General features: G+C 53.0%; 2 protein-coding genes across 2 annotated transcripts in view; one reads left to right on the top strand and one right to left on the bottom strand.

Annotated features, from left to right (window-relative positions):
• Positions 1-24,395, top strand: part of KCNQ1 (potassium voltage-gated channel subfamily Q member 1) — a 320,110-nt gene that overhangs the window by 126,513 nt on the left and 169,202 nt on the right. Inside the window, exon 11 of the mRNA XM_035013527.1 lies at positions 17,258-17,378. Coding sequence (XP_034869418.1) covers positions 17,258-17,378 — 121 coding nt within the window. The remainder of the gene's footprint in view (positions 1-17,257; positions 17,379-24,395) is intronic.
• The window catches only part of LOC118016182, a 79,752-nt gene that overhangs the window by 26,652 nt on the left and 28,705 nt on the right, over positions 1-24,395 (bottom strand). Inside the window, exon 2 of the mRNA XM_035013528.1 lies at positions 16,377-16,520. Within this exon, the coding sequence (XP_034869419.1) occupies positions 16,377-16,520 (144 nt within the window). The remainder of the gene's footprint in view (positions 1-16,376; positions 16,521-24,395) is intronic.

The raw sequence follows: 24,395 nt of genomic DNA, 5'->3' as shown, positions 1-24,395 counted from the left end.
TTTTCCATAATCGTTAAAACTTCATTATGAAATACAGCTTTTAGCATCATGAAGGATCCTTATTTGTCTCACGTAATGCTTTTTTAGCATTAATTATTCATTTTTCTGCTATCAGAATCATAACCCCTGCTTTCTTGGCGTTTACACTTACCTGGTAAATCTTTATTCATTCCTGTATTTTTCAGCCATTTCAATCACTGAATTTTAGATGTCTCTCTCTCTCTCTCTCTCTCTTTTTTTTTTTTTAGTTGCGTAGAGTTGGATTTTGCTTTCTAGGCCAATTTTGAATGTATTTTCTTTAAAGAGGCACGTTTTTTACTGTCATTTATCAATACAACTAATCTGTCTGTATTATCCCATATTGCAGTTATTGCCTGAATTACATTGTACTGATTTTGTTGCTCTGTTCAGTGTGTCTGCTCTGCTTTTTCATTAATTATTTCAGTATTTAAGAATGTTTACATCTTATTTTTCCTGTGGTTTCCCTCGTATAACTGGTTTTGTTCTGGTTTAATACCTCTTTCTCTTACTCAAGCGTATGTTGTTTGGTGTGCCGGTTTGAACTGATTCCTAGCTGTCATGTATGTAAGTCATACGTTCTGTATACTGTATCTGTCTACTATTTTCTCATTCCCTCTTCATTCTCTCAGATTTGTATTCTATTTTGTCAGAACATAGGATGTCCGTATATTATTATTATTCAGCCGTGACTCTATCTGGGTCTTCGTGTGTAGTTAAATATACAAATCATTTACCATCACTGCCCTTGCCAGAGCTTTCCATTGTTCCAGTGTTGGCACATAGCTCATCCTCTGGTAAGTTCCTGAGCAAGGACATGTGTGTACAATATTTGTACACACGTAAGTCTGCTTTTCCATCTCTTTGATATAGGAAGGTCAGCTTGGCTGAGTAGAAAATCCTTGGTATGCACTTCCTTAAATTTTTTGAAGATGTTGTTCCACTGTTGTCCTGCTTTCTGTCCTGTTTTTGATAAGTCTGTTGCTAGCATGCTTCTCTTGCCTCCAGAAGTTATTTCATCTTTTTGCTTGGAGGCCATCTTCATTTGTAAAGTCTTATAGTTTTACTCGGAAATGTCTCAAAATTGATTATTTCTAGATAAATTCCCTGGTACCCACATGGTACCAGAAATGCAAGAGTTAGATTGTGGTTTTTTTAAGATTTTATTTATTTGAGAGGCAGAGTGAGTGAGAGAGAGAGTGCATGAGAAGGGGCAGAGGGAGAGGGAGAGGGAGAAGCAGGCTTCTTGCTGAGCAGGAAGCCCGAAGCAGGGCTCGATCCCAGGACCCCCCGGGATCATGACATGAGCCGAAAGCAGACGCTTCACCAACTGAGCCACCCAGATGCCCCACAAGAGTTAGATTTTATCTTACTTACAGAAATTTCCTTAGATAAGGTTTCAAATGTTATTTCTATTGTCTTATTTTTATTTCCTTCTTCAGAGACTTCAGTGATATGAATGTTGGGCTTCCATTAACCACAGCCACTGTCTTTTTATTGGTTTATGTCTCTGCTTCTTTGAAGTCTTCTGTGCCTCCTCTATTTTTTAATGAAGTGATGCTCACATAATGTAAATTGATTATTCTAAAGTCAAGCAATTTGGTGGCATTTAGCACATTCACAATGATGTGCCTGGGTTTTTTTGTTCTTTGTTTTTTTTAAAGATTTTATTTATTTATTTGAGAGAGAGAATGAAAGAGAACACAAGAGGGGGGAGGGTCAGAGGGAGAAGCGGACTCCCCGCTGAGCAGGGAGCCCGATGCGGGACTCGATCCTGGGACTCCAGGATCATGACCTGAGCCGAAGGCAGTCGCTCAACCAACTGAGCCACCCAGGCGCCCGATGTGCCTGTTGTTTATATCATATCTAACAATTTATTGCCAGATCCAAGGTCATATGATTTACCCCTAGGTCTTCTAAGAAACTTATGGTTTTAGCTCTTATATTTGTATAAGCTTTTATTTAGTTCTTGTATATGGTGTGAGGAGGGGGTCCAACTTCATTCTTTTGCCAACTTGTCCCAGCACAATTTGTCGAAGAGACTATTCTTTCCCATTGAATAGTTTGACACCATGTTGAAAATCAATTGACCATGTATGTGAGGGTTTATTTCTCGTGTCTCCATTCTATTCCATTGATCTGTATGTCTGTCCTTATGCCACTACCACATTGTTTTGATTACTGTAGCCCTGTGTAAGTTTTGAAAGTGGAAAATGTGAGTCTTCCAACTTTCTTTTCCAACACTGTCTTAGCAATTCAGGTCCCCTTGCAATTCTGTAAACATTGTAGGATCAATTTTCCCATCTCTATTTTTTAAAAAGGCCATTAGAATTTGGGTAGGGATTGCATTGACTCTGTAGATCACTGAGTAATACTGTCATCTTGACAGTAATAAATCTTCCAATCCATGAACATGGATGCTATTGTAAATGGGACTCAAAAATCATTTTCCTTCTCAGATTGTTCATTGCTCCTGGATAGAAACACATGATTTTCTGCATGTTGACCATGTGCCCTGCAACTTCACTGAACTCACTTAGTAGCTCTAGTAGTAGTTCTTCTTTTCTTTTTTTTTCCTTTTCTTTCTTTTGAGGATTCTTTGGGATTTTCTATATATAGGATTATGTCATCTGTGAATAAAAATAATTTTACTTCTTCCTTTCCAAAATAGATGCTATTTATTTATTTATTTATTTAGCCTAATTGCTATACCTAAACCTTCCAGTACATTGTTGAAAAGCAGTGGTAAAAACAGGCATTCTTGGGCGCCTGAGTGGCTCAGTTGGTTAAGCGACTGCCTTCGGCTCAGGTCATGATCCTGGAGTCCCTGGATCGAGTCCCGCATCGGGCTCCCTGCTCGGCGGGGAGTCTGCTTCTCCCTCTCCCGCTCCCCCCTCTTGTGCTCTTTCTCTCTCTCACTCTCTCTCTCAAATAAATAAATAAAATCTTTAAAAAAAAAAAAAAAAAAAAACAGACATTCTTGTCCAGTTCCTGCTTTGAGGGGGCAAGTTTTCAGTCTTTTCACCATTGAGTATGATGGTAGCTGTAGGTTTCCCATAAATGTTCTTTATCATGTTGAGGAAGTTCCCTTCTATTCCTATTTTTCAAGGAATTTTTATCCTGAAAGGTCACTGGATATTGATTTCTGCCTTGGAGGTACTCGTGTGTTTTTTTTTTCCACTGTCTTTCAATGTGATGTATTTTTCTGATTGATTTTTCTTACGTCAAATCACCCTTCCATTCTTGAGATAAATCCCACTTGGCCATGGTGCAAAATCTTCTTAATACACCGCTGGATTTGGTTTACTGGTATTTTGTTGAGAGGTTTTGTATCTCTAAGGATATTGGTGTCTAGCTTTCTTGTGGTATGCTTGTTTGGCTTTGACATCAGGGTAATACTAATTTTATAGAATGTATAGCAAAGTGTCCCCCCCTTCTTTTATGTTAGAGTTTGAGGATTGGTGTTAATTCATCTTTAAATGTTTGGTATAATTCACCAGTGAAGCCATCATTTCCTGGACTTCTCTTCCTTAGGAGTTTGTTGATAACTGATTCATTTTACTTGTTATGTATCTGTTCAGAATTTCTGTTTGTTCTTGAGTCAGTTTTGGTACCTTTGTGTGTTTCTAAGAATTTGTCCACTTCATCTAGGTTATCTAATTTGTTGAAGTATGACTATTCATAGTATTCTCTTATAATTCTTTTTATTTCTGTAAGGTCAAGTGTAATATTCCTACTTTCATTTACTATGTTATTTATATTCATTGTCTCTAATTCTTTTCTTAGTCATTCTAGCTAAAAGTCTGTCGATTTTGTTGATTGTTTCAAAAATAGCCGACTTTTTGTTGAGTCTGTTGTTTTCCTATTTTCTTGCATCTCTCACCAGTCTCATATTTATTATTTGCTTCTTTTGGCTAACTGTGGGTTTACTTTACTTTCCTTTTTCTAGTTCCCTAAGCTGTAAAGTTAGGTTAGTGGAGATCTTTTTTCTTCTTAATGTGGAAATTTTCTCTGAGCACTCCCTTCATTGCATCCATGTCTGGGTATGTTGTGTTTTCATTTTCATTCATCTCAAAGTATTTCCTAATTTCCCTTACTATGTCTTCTTTGACCCACTAGTTTGTTTTTTTTTTTTAAGATTTTATTTATTTATTTGAGAGAGAGAATGAGGGAGAGCATGAGAGGGAAGAGGGTCAGAGGGAGAAGCAGACTCCCCGCTGAGTAGGGAGCCCGATGCGGGACTCGATCCTGGGACTCCAGGATCATGACTTGAGCTGAAGGCAGTCACTTAACCAACTGAGCCACCCAGGCGCCCAACCCACTAGTTTTTAAACAGTGTTTGAGTTATTTAATTTCCACATATTTGTTAGTTTTCCTTCTATTATTGATTTCTTGCCTCCTTCTATTTTGGTTAGAGAAGATACTTCATATGATTTTAATTTTTAAAATTTACTGAGACTGCCTTGTGGCCTAACATGTGGTCCATCTTGGATTCTATTCCATATGAACTTGAGAAGAATGTGTATTCTGCTATTGTTGGGTGGAGTGTCCTCTATATATTTGTTAAGTGTAGTCGATTTATGGTGTTGTTCAAGTTTTCTCTTTCCTTGTTGATCTTCCATCAGGTCCTTCTATCCATTACTGAGTGTGAGGTATTGAAGTCTGCAACTATTATTAGAGAACTGTCAGTGTCTCCCCTCGATTCTGTCAATGTTTGCTTCATATATTTTGGAAGCCTGTGGTTCGAAGTATATATATTTGTATTTGCTATGTCTTCTTGATGAATTGACTCTTTCCTCAATATATAGTGTCCTTTGTCTCCTGTAACAATTTTTGACTTAAAGTCTATTTTCCATGGTATTAGTACACCACCCCAGCTCTCTGTTGGATATTATTTGCATAGAATACCATTTCCCATTCTTTCACTTTCAATCTGTTTGTGTCTTTAGATCTAAAATGAGTGTCTTGTAGGCAGTGTAAGTTGTATAATTTCTTTTTATCCATTCTGCCAATATCTTTTGATTGAAGAATGTAATCCATTTACATTTAGTGTAATTACTGACCAGGAAGGGCTGCCATTTTGCTATTTTTTTTTGTATGTCTTATACCTTTGTTTGTTTCTCATTCCTCTTTTACTGCCTTCCCTTGTGTTTAACTAATTTTTTAGTAGGGTACAATTATTCTCTTCTCAGTCCTGTTATGTATATATTTTTTAGATATTTTCTTGTTACCATGAGTATTACATTTAACATCCTAAACTTAGAAAGCTATACTTTGAACTGATACCAACAGCTTCAATAGCATACAAAACACAGCTTCTGTAGAGCTCCCCTTCATGTTGTTGTCACAAATTATATCTTTATACATTGTATTCCCAGTTACACAGATGTATAATTGTTGTTTTATGTATTTGTTTTTTAAGTCATATAGGAAATGAAGGGAAGTTATAAACTAAAAGTACAATGATACTGGTTTTTATGTTTCCCCATGCAGTTACCTTTTCTGGAATTCGTTATTTCTTTGTGTGAGTTTGATTTACTTTCTAGTGTCCTTTCACTTTGGCCTGAAGAACTCTCTTCAGCATTGTTTGTAGGGTAGGTCTATAGTGATGAACTCCCTCAGCTTTTGTTTCTCTGGGAATATCTTCATTTTCCCTTCAGTGTTTTTTATTTTATTTTGTTTTAATTATGGTATAGTTAACATACAGTGTTATATTAGTTTCACGTGCACAGTAGTGTCCCTCTATTGTCAAAAGATAATTTTCCTAGATATAAAATTCTCGACTCATTTTTCTCCCGGCACTTTAAAAATGTCATCCCATTCCCTTCTGGCCTCCATGCTTTCTGATTAAAAACCTGACGTTAATCTTACTGTGTGTTCCCCTGTGTGATCAGTCATTTCTCTCTCATGTATAGATTACATGCCTTCAAGAAATTTGGAAGTTGCCAGCTAATATTTTCTCAAATATTCTTCCTGCCCCTTTCTCACCTCTCCTTCTGGGATTCCGATTATGGATATCTTAGTACGCTTGATGGTATCCCACAGGTTCTTAGGGTCTGCTCCTTATTCCTTCAGATTGTTTTTCCTTCCATTCCTTAGATCAGATAATTTCAATTGATTGACCTATCTTCGTGTTCACCGATTCTTCTGCCTGTTCAAATATGCTAATGAAACCCTCTACTGAGTTTTCCATTTCAGATATTATGCTTTGCAGTTCCAGAATGTCTGTTTAATGTATCTTCATTTATATTCTCTATTTGTTCATGTATTGTCCTCCTGGTTTCCTTCATGCTCTGCCTACGATTTCCTTCAGTTCTTTTGAGCATATCTGAGAAAGTGGATTGAAAGTCTCTGTCTAGTAAGTTCAATGTCTGTGCCTCCTCAGGAACATTATCTGCTCATTTCTTCTGTGAGTGGGCCATCCTCTCTGTTTCTTTACATGTTTCATAACTTCTTGGAAACTAGATATTCTAAACATTATATGTAGTATCCCCAGATAGCAGGTTCTTTCCCTTCCTGAAGACTGTTTTTATCTTGCTGTGGGCTACGCTTTTTAGTGACTTCTAACCTATTTTTGTGAAATCTGTAAACTTTGTCATGTTTGGTGTCTGAAGTCCCTGTTCCTTCCGCTCCTGCTCAGCTTGTATTTTGACAAAAGGTTCCTTGAGTGCCAAGGGTCAGGAAAACAGAGGGAGAAGAGGGGGAGAGGGAAAAAATAAAAGAATTCTTCCAGTCTTTGCAGGTTGGCTTTGTGCGGGGGCACTGGGACATCTGTCCAGGCTGTTTACAACTCTGCCTTAGTCTTCACTTCCTGTTGGAGATGGGCAGAGAGCACAGCCGGAGGGGACTTTTCAACACATGCATCCTGCCCTGGTCATGAGCTCGGCCTTCTCAGTTCCTCAGTGTATACAGTGGCCTGATTTGTCCAGAGGGAACGATTTCTCCAGCTTTTCCTCCCAGGCTTTCTGTGCTCTTCTGTGTACCCCCATGACAACCTCTCCCCATGTGGCTTTTGTTGGACTCCCTCACGGTGTTTTCAAGGAATGCCCATCAGCTTTCAGTTCTCTGCTCCTTCCAGAACCAAGGATCAGGGCCCCACGCCAGAAATGTGGACTGCCATCGTCAAGCTGCCACCGAGTGGGGGTCGGGGTGTTCCGAGGGCAAGTAAAAATGCCACCGTGCCCCTACCACTTTCACGTGGCCTCTTTCCTGACTGTTCTCTAGTTCTGACAGGTTTGGGCTTGATTTTTCGATGCTTCTGTGAGGGGAAGGGTCCTTGGAGGTACATACTCCTCTGTTTTTGCTGAGTTCACTCACTTCCCTCCGAACCTTTGACAGAGCATCTTAAACCTCCATCTGCTGACTCTGTAGCCAGAGGCTGGCAGTGATGGGAGGTGGTTAGAGCGCTGTTCGAATCTGGCCCATTTCTACACTCACAGGCGATCAGAAGGCCGTGGTGTTCTGTCTCCTCATGCTGCCAAAGGCATGCTCCATCTATGGTTTTACCTGCACTTCTTGGTTTTAGAGTTTGGGGGAGGTTTGAGACCAGAGGGAGGGGAGCAGCATGCCGCTGGTCTCTGGGCCTGGCTGGACGTCTGCTGGAGGCAATGCCTTTTCCTCCATGCGCCCGTCTAAGCCATCAGCAGATTCTCAGCTCTCCAGACCTCGCCCACCTCTGGCCTCCCCGGCAGCCCCCTTCCCCGGCCACACTGCTGCTGTCTCTTCGCCTGGGTGGTTGGCCTTCCCTCTTCACTGGTCATTCAGTTTCTGTCCCTGCCTCCTCCTGTCCATTCTTCACACAGCAACCCAAGGGAATTCTTTCAATATAAAGTGGACCTTGCTGCTCTCCTACTTAAAATGCTCCCATGGCTTCCTGTCACCGTGTCTTGGGTCAGTTCCACTGGATACAGAGCCCAATTCAGGAATCCTTGTGCAGTGCACTTTATTGAGGGTGAGCTCCGTGGCGGGCAGCTGGGAAGCTGCATAGAGCACTCCTCAGAGCTGCCCCAGCAGCTGCTAAGGGAGCTAGGGTATTGATCTCTCTGCCGGGGGGGCTTCCCTGCAGGGGGTCCACCCCGCTCTCACTTCTGGCCCAGCCCGTGTGTGGCTGCACAGGCCCCGAGGTCAGAGAGAGTGCTCACATAAGTAGCAGGTCCCAGAGAGTAGGGACGGCGTATGTCGTTTACCGCTGTGTCCCCTCTGGGAAGCTCTGCCGAGCTGCCTGACCCACGCAGGGCTTCGAGAACATCAGCCCAGTGGCCCCCGGTCTCTGGAACCGACCAGTTCTTAAGTAAAGCATCATCCTGTTTGCCCATGTGTTCTCTGATGATTGGAAATTCCTCATGTTCAACCAGTTTGACTCCTGGGCCCACGAAGAGACCGGCAGCATTGGAATGGGGCCCCTGCGGCCATAGCGGGCAGATGCCCCTACGTCTTTTCACGACACAGTGGGTCTGTGCGAACTTGGGGGAACGCAGTGGTGGGGGGCAGCTGTAGCCGAGTTCCCCTCAGGGTCTGCTGCCCTCTCCCTGCCTCCCAGCCCTCCTGCAGCCAGCAGGGACGGGGTGGGGGAGCCAGGCTGAGTTGATTATTTTTGACATCAGTTGTTAACATAATTTTTACGTTAAGCCTCCCCCCAGCTCTGGGGTGGCTCTGACTGTGTCCAGGCTCCAGCTTGGGGAGCCGTGGGGAGCCTCTCAGCCCCAGATCTGGCCTGGCTGGGAGGCGGCCTGGGAAGGGACCTGCGTTTCTCAAGCCCGCGCCCTCGGGGCCTGGGGGTGGGGCCCCAGCAGATGTCTGGATTTGGTAGCCAGGGCCTGGAGCCGGATGCTGAGAACGAGGCCTGCAACTCATTTCCCCATTAAACATTCTGAGAACATCTGCACCGGTTTCCAAGGCTTCTCCCTCACTAATTGCTCTGATTATTGTGTGAAGTGAGGCTCTGGCACGTTTCCGCGATGTTGTGATGAAGGTGAAAAGATCGCTCTTAATTAGATTAAAAACATTTTTTTCTTCCTCTGTAATTTTGCCTTGAAAATCAAGGCCACTTTTTTGTTTTCTTCATCCAAAGACCTCCAGAAACTTTCCTCCCCACCTCTCCAGAGGTTTCTTGGGAATGTCCTGTGAGCTCAGCTCTTGGAGAAGACAGTGCTTAGCCCAGATTCCATTGTATATTAGCGTTTCCCGGGGCTGTTCTTGCTGCCGGGAACCAGCCCCTGAAACTGTGTCCTGGGAGGCTCGGACAGTGACTTCCTGGAGCATGGGGACCCCAAAGGGTCGCAGAGTTGTGTGGGTGGCTGTGTTGCTCTCTTTTTGCTTCCTGTACGCGCTCGGGCCTGACCCTGCCCTGGTGCTGTGGCCACCCATCCTCCCCAGCGCCCCCGCCATTCAGACCCCACCCCTGGGCGCACAGCTCGTGTGTGCGGGGGCCAGGGAGCTCTGGTGGGAGGGGAGGCACGGGGTGAGGGTCCTCCGTGTGCTCCACTCGGGGTCCCCAGGATGGGCCAGGACGCCCAAGGTCGCCTTTGCCCTTGACTCCCTGGTGGCTGTTCTGCTCATGTCAACTCTATCTGCACATCCCCAACTGGACAGGAGGTCCGGCATGTTCCACGGTCGGCGCCAGTCATCCCGTCAGTGGGGTACAGACAGGGCCTCGCGGAAGGGGTGGAGAGGGCGGATGAGCATCCCAGCAGGAGAAGGCCAGCCACTGGCTTTCAGGAGCCCCTTCGTCCCCTGTGCGTCCCCGAGCTCTCCTGGGACCTCGACCCCCCAGATCCCTCCCTTCATTCAGGCTCATGTCTCACCGCCGTTTGTCACACACATTCCCGAGGGCACTGTCCTGGTAACAAACGATGGAACCCCAAACTCAAGCTAGCTGAAGCACAAAAGGGACATTTTTTGGCTCGTACATCTGGACCCAGCTGTTTCAGACACAGCTGGACCCGGGGCTGGGATGATCTCGCTTGCTTGTTCTCACTCTCCCCCTCTTGTGCTCTCCCCCCACCCGCCTTGCTCCCTCTTCTGTTCTCCCGCTCCCTCTCCTCACTGCCCCCCACCCCACCCCGTGCACAGGCCCTGGGGACAGGGTCGGGACGGGGACAGCTGTAGCCTCAGGCAGCCCTTTCCCAAGGGGACAAGATGGCCACCAGCTCAGCAAACCTGGCAGACAGAGGCCGTCTCTTTCCCCCCTTGTTCCTGCCGGAGTCTGGGGCCAGGATCTCGTTGGCCCCAGCCAGGGTACGAGCCATCCCCAGACCTGGGCCATGGGCCCCTGTTGGGGACAGCCCTTGGGTGCCCGAGCCCTGTGGCCTGGGAGTGGGGAAGGGGCAGCTCCCTGAGGACGATTCAAGAAGCTCTTCCCAAAGCCCAGGCCTGGCTGCCGGGCAGGCGAAAACAACAGGTGTCCCCTCAAGCAAGGTATTTTCCTGGCGGAACTGGGTACCAGCTGGGAATACAGCCCCGCTCCACCGCTCGCCCTGTTCCTTGCAGCTGTCGTGGGGACGGCTTCTGCGCTTTCTGTCCATGCTCCTTACTCCTCGCCTCTGAGTGCAGACACAGGTGGCGGCCGGGCTGGCTTGGGCTCTGCGGGCCGGGCACAGGCAGCTGTCCGCATGCCCGGGGAGGGGGTTCCCGTTCACGGTGCTGGATCTGCAGGGCTTTGGCAAATCCGCCAAGAGGGCTGGATTTCGGGGGGGGAGGGGGCTCTGGCTCGGGAAGGACAGGGGCAGCTTCTGTTTATCCCCGTGGGACAGGCCGGCCCAGGGACCAAGTCTGTGCCTGAGCGCCAAGGGCCGGGGCCGGGCACACGGGAGCCCCATGCCCGCCTACCCCAGACAGAGAGAGCCGGCAGAGGGCACGGGTTACCCCTGGGGGGCTACACAGGACTTTAATCAGTCACGAGGGGTGGTGGGGAAGTTGCCAGGGAGACTGTCCCCAGGGTGGAGGGCAGGGGGCAGTGGGGCCGGGGGAGGGAGGGTGGGCTGAAGCCTGGCTGTGGGTCTGACTTGCTGCTGGAGGTCCCACTCGTCTGCAGGACCCAGGGCACAACGTGTCGCCCTTCCGACCCTCAGTCTGCTCCTCTAGAATCAGGGACGGAGGCCGCCGCCCCGTGGCGCTCTTGTGATGATGGAGCAGGGTCACCCTCAAGCCGCAGAGGGGGAATGCGACCCTCCTCCTGCATCTCGGGGGAGCCAGACGAGTCCTGGTGTTGGGGTTGACCCAGCCTGGCCATGTGAGCGAGGGGACACGTAGGGAGCCAAGGGAGGCGAGGGTCGGCGCCGCCGGGAGGGAGGCCTGGGGCGCGTGTATGGCAGGCTGCGGCTCGGGCCCCGAGGGGGGCGCTTCTGGCGAGGTGGGGGCCCGAAGGGCACAGGGTAGGAGCCTTCCACAAACAGCTGCCTCCCCAGCGTGCAGAGGTGCCGTCCCAACTGGAAAACACGACGTGTGAAGGAAGGACACGAAAGTCACTCAACGTCTCTTCACCCAAACCCAGACACAGTTAACATTTCGGTCTATTTCCTTCCAGTCTTTCTTCTGTGCCTGTATATTTTTTTTAAAGGAACTTGACATTGGCCTCCCGAGCCCGGCTGCCGGCCGGGAAGGAAGCTGCTGTGTTCGGTTCTGTTCTCCTGGGGGAGGGCGCGGCTTGGCAGCCCATGTCACCAGCTGTGCCGGTCGCCACGCCAGAGGCTGCGCTCGCCATCCCAGACCTCCCATTTTCCTAGAAAACAAAATTGTTTTGTTCTGCCCTGAACACTTCGGCCCAGATTCTGGCCTTGACAAGGCAAAGCAGCAAGGAATGACAGCATCGGGACATGGGGCCGTCTTCACGCAAGTGCGACTTCCTCGTCGCCGGGACACCGCGGGCTCTTCCCCGGGGCCCGGGCCTCCTGGGGGCCGGGTGTCCTGGCAGTGCTGCCCCGGCGGGTGCACGGTGGGCTCGTGGGCTCGGCCTGCTCCGTGGCTGGGAGGCCAGGGCTGTGGGTTGGCTTGTCCCATCTCGGGCTCCTTGGGGGGTGGGGGCCACAAGCCGGCTCTCCTGGGCCCCGGCACCTGCCCCCGAGCCCGTGCCTGAAGGGGGCAGCGTGCGGCCGTATCTGCTGAGGACGCGAGGCCCCATCTCCCAGACTCCCTGCACCTCCGGCTGCAGCTGTGACAGCCGCGGGAATCGGGGGGTGGTCCGCGGCCCCCCGGCCACTGCCTGCCCGCGACGGGGGAGGGAGGCAGACCCCGAAGTCTCTGACACAGACACCGGGCAGAGCGGTTTGGAAAAACACACCTGTGGAGCCTCTCTTTGCCCCTCGCTGCGGGGCCCCTCGTGCTGTTCCCAGGATTAAACCAATCAGCACACATTCTTCTCTGACAGGTGCGGGCCCCTCCCGCTGCGGGCAGCCAACGGATGTGCACAGTTTAATTTCCTAAAACACCAGCGCTGGGCCTTTCCCAGGGGTCAGGTGGCTCCCCCCACCCCCCACCGCCCAGCCCGCGGGCTCTGGAGATGGCACTCGTCATCCCGGGCGTTTAGAAAGCAGCCCCGCTTTCCAGCCACCATCCTGCCCTTCTTTCCTTCTGTATACAAGTGATGCAGATGTAAAAATATGTATTTGTGTTCTTTTTCCTTTTCTCCTTCTTCTTTTTTTTTCTTTTTTGAAAGAACATTTGAATCCTGGACAGAGTTTCAGCTCTGTCACTTGACAACTGTATAATATAACCCAGGGTACTTGAATCTCAGCCCCGAGTCTCTAAAATGGAGGCGGCCAGCTCCCGGGCCTGTGAGCCTTTGAATGTCCTCGCATTCCTCGAGGCTTACCGGTCACTTTCCTGTGCTCTCTGGGAATGTCATGGGCAGAGAACTCTTCTCCCTGGTGTGACGAAGTCATGTCTGCGCAGTTTCCTGCTGGAAGTCTGCCCCTCACCCCCACGGGCCGTGAGCTCCCCGCGTTTGTTTACATCTCCCTGATTGCGAGGCAGGCACAACACTTTTGCGCGTGTCCTCCAGCCATCCGGATCCTTCTTTGCCGACGTGCTTCGTTGCTGCCCACTGTTCATTACGTGCTTTATATTTTCCCTGTTGATTTGCATGAGTTCTTTCTCTGTGGTGCGTGCGCCTCTTCCGTGGTCATCTTTTCACTCCTGAAGGTGTTGTTTGCTGATGAGGCCTTGATTTTAAGTGCGGTCGAATCCATCGGCCTTTTCCCATACAGATATTGTTGAAGTCTTAGGAAACCCTTCCAAACTCTGAGGTCATGGAGATTCTTCTAGATTCTTCTAGATTCTTCTAGGTTCAGTTCTAAAGGCTTTAGAGTTTTTGCTTTTCTCCGTTAAGTCTTCAATCGCCCAGAATGCCAAGGATGAATTTTTGGTATACAGCAGGAGGGGTCCAATTTAACGTTTCTCCCACGTGGACAGTCGACTGTCCCCGAACACCCTCTCCCACCCTGTGTTGGCCACCTCGGATTCGGGGCGAGCGTCCCTGGCCATGCGGGCTATTTCCCGATGCGCCATCCTGTCCTGCCGGCCCGGCCACCTCTCTGTATCTGCAGCACCCATCTCACAGGCCACGGCTTTGTAAGAAGTGTGGGTGTCTGGTAGAGCGAATGCTCTTAGCTCACTGTTCTTCGAGAATATTGGCAATATTGTGAGAAACCTGGCTCCGGTTATCAATAATTTATTTACTTATTTGTTTAACCCGTAGTTTCCCTACGAGAAGCAAAATTACCAACTAGAGCCCTATGTTTATGACAGTCTAAAGATGGTTTCCCAAGGCTCAGGAACCTTCTCCCCATCCGTTCCATGGCATGTGGTATGATGTCATACATTCGTCACACAGAATTCACTTGTCCCAGTCTGCTCTCATTCCTAGGATCCTGCAATAGGCTGGTTGATGTGGGTTTTTTTGGTTTTGTTTGTTTGTTTCAGTTTGCATACAATAGAATTCATTCTTGGAGAGAGACAGTTCTGTGGGTTTTGACAAATGCCTGGAATCACGTATCTACCACCAGAGCATCACCGAGAGAAGTTCCACAGGCCTAGAAATTCCCTGATGCAACCCTTTGGAAGTCAAATACTCCCCCTCCCATAAACACGAGCAGCCATTGATCTGTTTTATGTCCTTGCAGTTTTGCCTTTTCCAGAATGTCATAGAAATGGAATCATAGAACATGTAGCCTCTTACATCTGGCTTCTTTCATTGCTTTAGCAAAATGCATGTGAGAGTCACCCATGTTGCTCCACGAATTATTAGTTCATTTCTTCTGTTTGCTGGGCGGTGTTCCATCGTCTGGCTATAACACCATTCATTTACCCATTCACCCACTGAGGGATGTCTTGGTTGTTTCTAGGTTTGGGCGATTGTGAGTGAAGTGGCTGTGCACATTTATGTACAGCTTTTTGTGAACGTAAATTTTTGATTCACTTGGGTAAATATCTGGGAGAAGGACTGCTGGGTCACATGGCAGGTGCACGGTTAGCTTTATGAGACACCGCCAAACTCGTTTCCAGCATGGCCGCATCATTCCTCGCTCCCACCGGGGGCAGTGAGCTCCACTTGCTCCACGTCCTCCTGAGTGCGTGGCGTTGTCAGGCCTCAAGTTTTGTTTAACAAAATTTAGCCATTCCAGAGGGGTGCCTGGGTGGCTCAGTCAGTGAAGCATCTGCCTTTGGCTTGGGTCATGATCCAGGGCCCAGAGATCGAGTCCCGCATCAGGCTGCCTGCTCAGTGGGCAGTCTGCTTCTCCCTCTGCCCCCCGCCCTGTGTTCTCTCTCTCGCTCTGCTCTCTGTCTCTCAAATAAATAAATAAAATCTTAAAAAAACAAAATTGAGCCATTCCAGCAAAGGTGTCATGGTCGCTCACTGTGGATTTATTTACCTTGCATTTCCCTAACAACTACTGATGTTGACCAAACTGAGCATCTTTTGCCATGCTTGCTTGTAATCCATTTCTTAGATTGGGTTGGTGGCTTTCCTGCTGTCAAGTTGCAGGAGTTCTTTATATATTCTAGATACAAGTCCTTGGCCAAATAGGAGATGTGGAAACACCTTCTCCAAGTCTGTAGCTTATCTCTGTTTCCCTTAGCAGTGTCTTCTGCAGAGCAAATATCTTTAATTTTGATAAAGTCCAGTTTGTCAATTTCTTCCTCTCACCAATTGAGCTTGTAGCATTGTACTTCAAAACTCATTGCCGAATCCAAGGTCCAGAGATATTCTTCTGTGTTTTCCTCAAGAAATTTTATATTTTGTTTCTTACGTTAATTTCTTAAGATTGCGCACAGTACTTTTACACTTCCAGATTGTTGGTGAATGCCCAGAATGTTAGGCATAAATGTTAAATGCATTAAAATTTACACACACAACATTCATACATTTATATCACAAGTAAATTTAAGAGGCAGTTATGTTCCTTTGAAGTGGGAAAATCTTCCTTTAACATAAAGCAAAAGATAGGTATATCACTGTGGACACATAAAACATTTTCTATGATAAACACAACCACACTCAAAGGCTAAAAGACCAAAGATAGACTGGGGAAGATTTCTCTACCTTACATGACAAAGGGTTAATATCTTTAATTGGTAAACAATTCCTACAAGTTGACAAGTAGAAATGAGCAAAAGATATGAACAGGCAATTCAGTTCTGCAAGAGGAAGTCCAAACGGCCTCCAAGCCACAAAAGGCCTTCAGCATAAAAGGAAAAAAATAAAAGCACCCTTGTCTTCCTCCGTGCCTGGCGGGCCCTGGGAAGGGCACCAGCAGCTGCTGTGGGCATGGACGTGGGCTAGCGTCACATTCACACACTGCTGGTGAAGTCTGAATTGCTACAGCTTCTTGGGAAAACACTTCCAATTACCTGGGAAGCACCCTCACACCTGACCCCAGTGTCAGGTTTTCTTACAAATGGGTGGCGTGTTGGGGCACCTGGGTGGCTCAGTCGTTAAGCATCTGCCTTTGGCTCAGGTCGTGATCCCAGGGTCCTGGGATCGAGCCCCGCATCAGGCTCCCTGCTCCGTGGGAAGCCTGCTTCTCCCTCTCCTGCTCCCCCTGCTTGTGTTCCCTCTCTCGCTGTGTCTTTCTCTGTCAAATAAATAAATAAAATCTTTAAAAAACTAACAAACCAACAAAAAAAACCACAAATGGGTGGCACATCATCGCCTCAAAGCAGTGGCTTAAAGCCAGGGGAGCCTCAGCAACCATCCACCACGGAGTGGCTGAGTGAACTGTGGCAGACGTAAGCCACGGACGATTGTCCCAACTACCAAAGCATAGTTCCCCATCTGTACACCTGTAGAAAGTTGAGATGAGCGTGCTGCAGCGTGATGGGGGCAGAGCAGACACATGCATATATAAAAAAGAGAGTCTCACCTGGTGTCAGCTGTACGATGAGCAGAGAGCGATGAGCTAGGAATCCACTGGGCAGTTGACACAGATGACCTTGGAGGAGGCGGGCCTTCGTGAATCTTTGAGTTGGTGCACTTTTTACAATGAGAACTTCTTTCACGATAAAATCTTTAAGTGGGGAAAAGAAAAATCAGTCCGCGTTGAATATCTGGGGACTGGTAGGTATTCTTATCAGCCCTGAGCACCGGCACCAGATTGTCGGGGGCGGGCCCGGGAACCTGAGTGTGACATGGGTCTGTTGGGGTGAGGTAGTTCGGTGCTTCCCTTGGGGTCTGGGTGGCCAGTGTGGCCCTGTGGCCTGAACGGGGGACCAGGGGCTCCAGGGCTGCCCCCTCTCTCCCAGGCTTGTGGCTCCTTGTGGGCAGGAGACCACCTTGGGTCTCCACTGATACAAGGCCCTCTGTCTGCACGAGGGTGATGGCGCCGTGGCGGAAGTCAGGGTCTCTCAGCAGACCTGTGTTTATCAGCTGCGTTTTACTGTTGACCTGAGTGTCAGCTGTGAATCCGGGGACAGGCCTGGACACCTGAGCTCAGCCCAGGCAGTCCTCCCCCTGGGAAGGGGTCATGGGCCTTTGAGGCCTCAGGCACGTGGGGGCCATTTTAACCCGCCGGCCCCGCAGATCCTCAGGGCGGAAGCTTCGGGAACCATCCTCACTCCTCACCCAGCTCTGCGGGCGTATGTCTTGTCAGTTTGGGGGAAGCTCTGGGCGTGCAAGTCTGTTCCCCCCGCCCCCCGGCTGGGGTGGCTGGTTGGGGTGGGCGTCTGAGCCCGGCTCTGGGCCGCCCTGGGCCCCATCGAGCCTTCCATGGAGGCCTCACGTGCTGCCCCATGCCTCTCCCCACAGTGAAGAAGAGCCCCATGCTGCTAGAGGTGAGCACAGCCCACTTCATGAGAACCAACAGCTTTGCCGAGGACCTGGACCTGGAGGGGGAGACGCTGCTGGCGCCCATCACCCACGTGTCACAGTGAGTGTCCGCCTGCCCAGGCTGGAGGGACGTGGGGCTCCGAGGGGTCGCCTCGGTGCCGGCCCGGGGCTCGGGCCTGCTCACGCGGGGCCCGCCACCACTTGCCGCCTGCCCTCAGCGACCGGGGGCCATCCACCCGCTGCCAGGGGCCGGACCCAGTGCCCGGGCACCAGGCGGGGAGGAGAGCAGGGGCATTTCCCGCCAAGTCTGGGAACATGATCCTCTTGTTTTGACTTATGGAAAACCAAACTGATCATTTTCCACTTGTTTTTGTGCCTCGAGCGTCTGAGGAGATTGTTTTTCTCTCCCCTCGCCCCCACCCCCACCCCCCAAAAAAGAGACGACTTTGTTTTTCAGCATTTCCCCATAGAAGCCCGGCCAGAGCCGCGGGGCAGATGCCGAGCGCTCTCTGCCAGTGGCCTCTGCTGTCCTCAGGGGCTCCTTCAGGTGGAGGAAATGGCTGATTTTCCACGCCTTCCAGTTGGCCTTCCCCCGAGGCCCAGCTGGCCTGGGACGCACGCCCGTCCTCCCCCGCCGTCGCAGCCCTGCCAGGCCAGTCCCCAGGGCCCGGCCGTGGTGTGATTCCCTTGCGAGGGATGAGTCAGTGCTCCCAGCAGGGGCACCCAGTGGTGACGGCGAGCGGTGGGGTCAGTGGGGCACTGGGGCCCGTTCTGGCCGCCGCCCCACGGGGGATTCCCCCGGACGGTGTTCCGGTGTGAGGGCGTGCGCTCCTCTCGGCCCTCCCCCAGCTCGCTTGCTGACACGGTTGCGTCTCCACGCACACATGGAGAGGTCCCGGAAGGGCGTTCGCCTTCCTCCGGGGGTCTTCGCGTTGTCCTGAGCCGTGGGCGCCTCCGTCTGGGTGAGGCCCTGGGCCGTTGCCTCGCAGGTGTCCGAGGAAGCGGGGACCCAGGTCGGGGGGCCTCCCGGCTGCTCAGACAGCGCTGGTGGAGTCTCGTAGCCAGACTGAGAGCGAGACGGGACCGTCTCGGGCTGGTCCTGTGACCAGGCAGGACCCGCCGGCCAGCTTTCCAGGCCCCCCAGGCTCACGGGGAAGTGGGCAGCACCCCGTGGCTGGCAGGGTGCCCCCAGGAAGTGCTCCCTGGCTTGGTGGGAGCCGGCCGGCTCACCAGGAAGCAGGGGCGACTCATGCTCGTGGACGCGGCGCGAGTGGGCTGCAGGGCCCCCATCGGTCCTGGAGATGACCAGACAGGCTTGCTGGAGAAGGGGGCGGGAGCAGAGATGTGAGCAGCCGGGCGGGCGGGCAGGCCGGTGCCTGAAGGCAGAATGCTGGCTTGCCGCTTTGGCGGAGGCCTTCACGGAGTCCAGGGCACGAGAGAGACCACGGAGTGGTAACGGTTGGGAGTTCTGTGGCTGGTGTTCCGAGCAACACAGGTGCAGAGCCTGCTCAGAGCCTGCCGGGACCCGCAACCCTCGGGCAGGTGGACCCCCCACCCCAGGCCTCCCTGGGCCTGCTGCCCCTTCCTGTACCCCCAGCCCCTCTCCTCCCGTTGGAGCCTCTTCTCCTTTGTTCTCTCGGCCGTGGCCGTGGCCCAGCCCCTCGAACACACACACACACGAGGAGTCCCACTGGTCAGGACGGGGCCACCACCCACCATCCACACAGCTGCGTGGTGACGCCTCACAGGCTCTCTGGCCCTGCAAGACTGGCTGGGGGAGGTTTCCTTGGTCACCCCCAGTGCTGCCTGGGCCCGAACCCAAGTCCTCAGCCAGGTCCCCATGCTAGAACCTACAATGGCTTCTCCCAGCAGACCTGTCCAGAGGTGGCGGCTGGGCGTGAACCAGCTGGGGGGACAGGAAGGTGTCCAGGCATGGTACTTAGGTCTGTGGCAGGGGCTGGGAGCAGGGAGACTGAGGTCAAGGCACTGTGGTCGGTCAGGGCAGGGTCAAGGGGAGCCGGCAGGGGACCTGCACAGACATGTCCTTGGCACAGGGAACCGTGCCTCAGGGAGCCCCACTGGGGAGAGTGGGATGGACGCTCAGGGAGAGGTGCTGGGGCCTCAGGACCGAGGCGCCCCCAGGGCCACGAGCTGGGCAGAGGCCCCACCCCACCGTGGCTGGAAGAGGAGGTGGCTCTGGTGGGCGTGTTTATTCAGGGCTGCGCCCGCCCTGTGCACCCACCCTGTGCGCCTGCTCTGGGGCTGTGCATCTTCACCTCCCGCCCGGCGCTCCTGGTGATCCGTGCCCCTGATTAAACTTGGCTCCGGTTGCTCAGGGCCACGTCGACGATCCTGCGGGCCGCCTGGCCCCGTGGACCCCGACAGGGCTGTCCCCTGCCCTGGTGTGTGCACGACGGATGGGGATGTGCACGGGGGTCTCGCAAGGGGCAGAGGGGGTGGGAAGCAGTTACTGAAAAACAGATTCATTTTTCTTCAGCATTTTACTGAGGTTAAGTGTATTACCACGTTGGGTCAGTTCCAGAATTCAAATTAAAAGCATAAATAAAGACACATTTTGTTTCCATCTCAAGCTCTCCCCACCCGCTGGGCCCCAGGGAGGTGAGGTCACTGCAGCCTTGATTACGGGAAGGTCCCTGGGGCTGGGCGAAGCTCCTCTTTCCGGGGCCTGCTGGCCATTGGTGGGGCGAGGGGTGGGGGGGGGTTGGGGGCCGGTGAGGAAACCGGGTGCAAACTAGGGAGTCGCCGGGACACCGTGGGTCGGGGAGGCAGAGTGGTCTGGGCCGCACAAGCAAGCCCCAGCGTCCCCGTGCAGCCCTGGGGCCGTCGCCCAGCTCCAGGGGGCTGGGCCGCAATCTCACACACACACACCTTCCAGGAGCCCCCGTCTGCCTCAAGCTCTCTGCACCCGTGTCCCCCCGACCCAGAGCCTTGCCACAGGGCTTCCAAGGGGCAAGTGTAAGGTAGAGACGGGGCATCTAGGAGAGGAGGAGAGCCCTGCGCCCCAACAGGAGCTGGGATGAGTTTCTGGCCTCCTGCCCCACCCACTGCCTTCTGCCCACTGAGGGCCACCGGCGGGACAGTGGGAAGGGAGGGCCACCTCTGTGTGCATCCCTGTGCCTTGCACGTGGTGTCCCCATCTGAAACCGCCTTGTCCCTCATCAGCAGCCATCAGATTCCTTCTCCATCGTCCTCGCCCCAGGGAGGCCACGTCCTCCTCTGGCTGTCAGGGCTTCCGTACCAGCTCCCTGAGCCCTCAGTCAGGGCCCCAAGAGCAGGGTATGCGTGGCTCTTCTCAGGCTCCCGCTCCCCGGCTCTCCTGAAGCCCCCGGCTGGAAGGAGCTCCAGGACTGTGGCTCCCACCCCAAGGCAGGCCGGACCCCCCGCCCCCAGGGCCAGGCCAGCCTCCCCTGAGACGAGGCGGTGAGGGCCGTGGTGCCTCGGCAGGGATGTTAGCATGGAGGGCAGCGGGCGGCTGGTCAGAACTGGCCTCCGCATGGGGATCTGTGGCTCTGATTGGGCCTGGGTACCCTTGTCCCAGCAGCCTTGGGAAACGGCCCCCCACGCCTCGCCCAGCTGCCACGACAGCCAGGCCTGGCCAGGAGTCCACATCCATCCCATTGGGTGCATGTGGGCCCCCCAGGCAGGTGGTGTGAGAGGTCAGGCCCACCACAAACACCTCGGCCTGGGGTTCCCCTGAAGGGTTCCTCCATCTCCCTGTCGAGGCTGGACGAGGCTCTGCTTCTGCTTACCAGCCGCCCCCTCCCTGCCCTGCTTTGCAGGGGCAGGGGGGCACAGCCCAACGCCCTGTGCATCTATGTGGGCATGGGGAGGGCCGCGGGCAGAGGGAAGGCAGGGCCGGGGCTGGGGTACCGTGGGCCCCCACCAGGTGACCGTGAGCACCTCCCCAGCAACCGTGGGCCTCTGGGCCTTCTGTGACAGGACAGCCTGTAGATCCTTGAGCAAAACCAGCCCCGTGTGCGTTAATTAGAATTTCCATGTCTCCAACTTTCTCCTGGACCCTGCGGAGTCTCATGCCAAAACGCTCAAGTGTCTCTCTTCCAGCAAGGCCGCTGCGGCCTGGCTTTCGTCCACATCACTACTAATGTCTCCTGAATTCTGCGTTTGTCAGTGAGGCCACGGCCAGCCCCATGCCTTCTGGAAACGGGGGCAAATGTCACAAGGCTCGGCCCTGCGCTCGGCTCTGTGGACTAGCTCTCTGGATGGGACCAGCTCAGCTGGGGATGTTTCGGGGACCCTGGGGCCAGCTGCGAATGACTCCCATGGACCGCAGAGACGCCAGGCACTGCACCTCTTCGAGCAGCCATGCTCCTTGCTTTATTTCTCGCCCTGCAAACTGGTGGGAAAGGATGAAAAAGCCACTCCGGGGCTAGCGTCCAGGGGGATGAAGGAGGGGGCTTGCCAGGAACAGATGAGACCAGTTTGTCTTTTCCAGACCGGTGTCCTGTCTTCTTCGGAGCTCCAGACCACCTCTGTCTGCACGAGGTGCCAAGGAAGCCCCGTGGGAGCCCGCCTGGGAGTGCTGTGCAGGGCTGCGTGAGTCACAGGCCCCGTCAGAGCCTCCCAGCCCCGGCGAGCTCCAACCCGTCTCTGAAATGCACGGGGGGATTAAATGTTCTCCTAATTAAATTAAAAGCGAGGCGGAGTGGCTCAGTGGGAAAGAGACGGGACTGGGAATCAGATGCCCTCAATCTGGCTCTCAGCCTGCATCGGCCCAGCTGCAGGCCGGCCCCGGAGGCCCCCTAACCTCTGGGAGCCTCACTTCCTCCATCTGAGCACGTGAGGAGAATGCAGCCGGCCTCCTGAGGCCAGCGCTCCGGGCCGTGGGCCCTCGGTCCAGGTAGAAGGCCCGGAGGAGAGCGGGAGGCCTCTTACTTCCTCGGCGGCCATGACCGTAACTCCTGGTCCGGGGGCGCCCCAGTGGCTGGACTCAGGTCTCTCCACGGCAGGTCTTGGGCGAGGCTGGCCGGCACCTGGCAGGCAATGTTGGCGGGTGTGAGGGACAGCTTCACAGATGGCGCTGGGGTTGCCACGGAGACATTTCTGGTGGTCGCGGGGCCCCCGCGGGCCCAAACCTAGAAGGGGAGGCTGAGCCCGAGGGCAGCATGGTCAGGAGGCCTGAGTGGGAGGTCAGGCCCGGCCGCTCTCCAGGCCTGGGTTGTCCAGCTCTCAAGTTAGGCCCAGAGAGGTCCGAACTTGCATACAGGGTGCTTCCAACGTTCCAGTTGAGGGATGACGCGCACACACGAGCGCACAGATCTCGAGAGCACTTGGTACGTCTCAGCGCGGGCCACATATAACTAGCACCCAGACAGAGGGGTCCCGGGGAAGGCCCTGTGTGCCCACTTCCGGGCACGCCTTTGCCCGGTCACCGCCGTCTCGGCTTCTGGCAGCAGGACTCGGCGTTGCCCGTTCTTGAACCCTCTATAGACAGACGCCCCCGGCAGCGCACCTGTGTGTCCGTCTGGCTCCCGGGAGACGTGCCCACGTGGCTGTGCAGAGCAGCGCTTCACGCGCTCCGGGTGGCTGGCCCGCCACCGTGTGAACGGCCTACACTTTGTTTATCCGTTCTATTGTCGACCGCTTCCAGCGCCGGGTTGTTAACATTAGTGCTAAGAATATCCTGTGCAGGCTCTCTGGCGAACATACAGGCTGCGTTTCCGGCGCGCGTCTGCCTAGGTGTGGGGCCGCCGGGCCGCTGGATGGGCGCGCTTACTGCCCCTAAGTCCTGCCAAGCAGCGTCCCCGTGGGCGCGGCCGCTCCCCCCACCCGCCGCCCGGCCGGGGCCTCCCCGCACCCGGCCCTCCTGCGGCGCTCCCTCTCGGCCGGGCCGGGGCGGGATCTGGCGGCGGCGGATCGGGATCTTCGTCCACAGGAACCCGACGGCCCAGGCAGCTGAGCCCCTCCCCGTGTTGCTACTTGGTTGGATATTGTCCTTTGTAAAAATGCTCGTGACTTCTTTTCTTACTGATGTACACTTGTTCTTTCTGTCTGCCTTCCCATGTCCTGGCGAGGGCTTGCGAGGGGCAGAAACGATCGTGCTCCCACGTGCCCACACACACACGCGTGCTTCCCTAGCACAGAACCACCGGCTCCCCCCCAGCAGGCCGTTCCTCCCGAGAGGGGCGTCTTTTGACGAACAGAAGAACTTTAAGTGAACTCTTAATGTGATCCAGTTAATCAAACATTTCCTTTCTGGATAGTGCTGTTTGTATCCTATTAAAGAAGCTTTGACTACTCCAAGGTCATAAAGATATTCTGGTTTTTTAAAGCTTTATTAGCTCACCTTTCACATGTAGATCCATGGTCCATCTGGAATCGATTTTTGCATCCAATGTGAGGCTGAGGTCAAGGTACATTTTCTCCCCCTTGGTTATGCAGGCTGGCTCAGCACCCTTCATGGAGAAGGCCGACCTCCCTCCGCCGTCCTGCCAGCTCCCCGCCATCCCACTCCAGCCCGCGGTCCACGCGTAGCTCTGCTTCATTCCACTGCTCAGACCGTGTCCTTTCTGCCAGGGCCTTGCTTCCTTGCGACTGGTGTTTGATAACAGGTCTGGACAGCCGGTTGAGAAGGCTCTGGCCAGGTCCCCTGCCTCGCAACTGGCCTGTCTCTGTGGGGTCCACCTCTGCCCCCACGGCCAGCGTCCACAGAAAGCCTCCTCTCCCTAGATGAGGATGGGGACAGCGAATGTCTTCACAATGGTGGGTCAATAGTGGGTCTTGGTAGCCGTGGCCTCCCCGCGCCCCCCGCGTTCCTTACTGTGTCCTGCAGGCTTCAGTGCCGTGGTCGCGTGCGGCTGATCTGACACTTAGCCTCATCCGCTGACGCTCCAGTGTTCGCCAAGCCCACGGACGCGCTCTTCCTGGGAACCCTGGCCGGCGTGGATCCACCCGTCCGGCCTGGAGAGCGCTGGGGTGGTCAGCTCGCCTTTCCGAGCCTTGGTGTTCTCTCGTGGATCCCGGAAATGGGCCTGGCGGCGCAGCAGTGAGCCCTTGAGGTTGTGGGGTCGGGGGTCTGGCCCTGCACCTAATTCGAGAACTGTGTTAGCCGGTAGGAGACATCACCTTGGTAGGGGAG

This window comes from Mirounga leonina, unplaced genomic scaffold, assembly GCF_011800145.1.
Source record: "Mirounga leonina isolate KUSES-001 unplaced genomic scaffold, KU_Mleo_1.0 Mir_166, whole genome shotgun sequence".
In the NCBI taxonomy this organism is placed as follows: domain Eukaryota; kingdom Metazoa; phylum Chordata; class Mammalia; order Carnivora; family Phocidae; genus Mirounga; species Mirounga leonina.
Note: the sequence above shows the minus strand (reverse complement) of the source record. Positions and strands in the feature narration are given on the sequence as shown.